The sequence below is a fragment of the Citrus clementina genome, unplaced genomic scaffold, assembly GCF_000493195.1.
Source record: "Citrus clementina cultivar Clemenules unplaced genomic scaffold, Citrus_clementina_v1.0 scaffold_970, whole genome shotgun sequence".
NCBI lineage: Eukaryota > Viridiplantae > Streptophyta > Magnoliopsida > Sapindales > Rutaceae > Citrus > Citrus x clementina.
The window spans coordinates 1-892 of record NW_006261921.1 but is presented as its reverse complement, the minus strand read 5'-3'; the positions used below and the strand labels follow the sequence as shown (position 1 = coordinate 892).

At 41.7% G+C, this 892-nt stretch overlaps 1 protein-coding gene across 1 annotated transcript in view; it reads left to right on the top strand.

Moving 5' to 3' along the window:
- The window catches only part of LOC112096102 (putative protein TPRXL), a gene marked incomplete at its 3' end in the record, with an annotated part of 1,370 nt that extends 533 nt beyond the window's left edge, over window positions 1-837 (top strand). Inside the window, exon 2 of the mRNA XM_024179070.1 lies at window positions 4-837. Coding sequence (XP_024034838.1) covers window positions 4-837 — 834 coding nt within the window. The remainder of the gene's footprint in view (window positions 1-3) is intronic.
- Window positions 838-892: the final 55 nt, after the last annotated feature.

Below are 892 nucleotides of genomic sequence, written 5' to 3'. Positions count from 1 at the left end.
TAGTCAAGTCTCCAAACCTGAAATTAAAGTTGATTCAATCAGCCCATCGTCTGATCAGATGTACATACATCTACAAGACCGTATCTCTGAGTTAGATACCGATCTCAGACGAATGATCAATAATCATATCTGGGGTCCCGAGTTTAACAAGAAAGAAGCAGAGATCAGAAAGCTCAAAGCTGAATTGGCAAGAATTGATGCTGAAAAGACTCGTCCAATACTTTTCACCCAAACACAATCCACACTTGTGCCTCCTCCTGTATTTGAAACCTATTCACCTTTTTATACACCTCCCAGACCTCACCAGCCTGTTTACAACCAATTCTTTGGTTTTTCACATCTCCAACCAACTCCTCAACCAAAACCCTCTTCACCCAAAAAATCAAAGTCCAAAGTAAAATTTTCAGAACCAAACACAAAGCCAACTTCATCCTCCTCTACTCCTCCGGTACCTCCCGAAGATTCACCACAAGCAACTCCTGACCCTCCTAACAAAGATAAAGGACCGATGGATCAGTATCATTATCATATTGTCCACAACTCATCTCCTGAATCCTCTGAACCAGAAACCGTATGTGAGTCCACTTCGTCAGAATCAAACTCATCTTTCTCATTCACAAACTCAACCAGTACCTCCACTGACTTTGAATCAGAATATGCTGACATTACGAGCATATTGATGGCAACTAAAATTGAAGATCCCAGTACTTCAACTTCTACACCAATTGTTGAAGACAGTTCTTCTGATGATGAGCATAAAGCATCTCACACAGAACCAATGCCACCTATGCCACCACCAGCTCATGATCACTCCACAAAACCATCTTCAGCATCTTGGTTCACATTTGATGACATTTCCCGTCACAAATGGCTTGCTAGACTCAAGAAGACG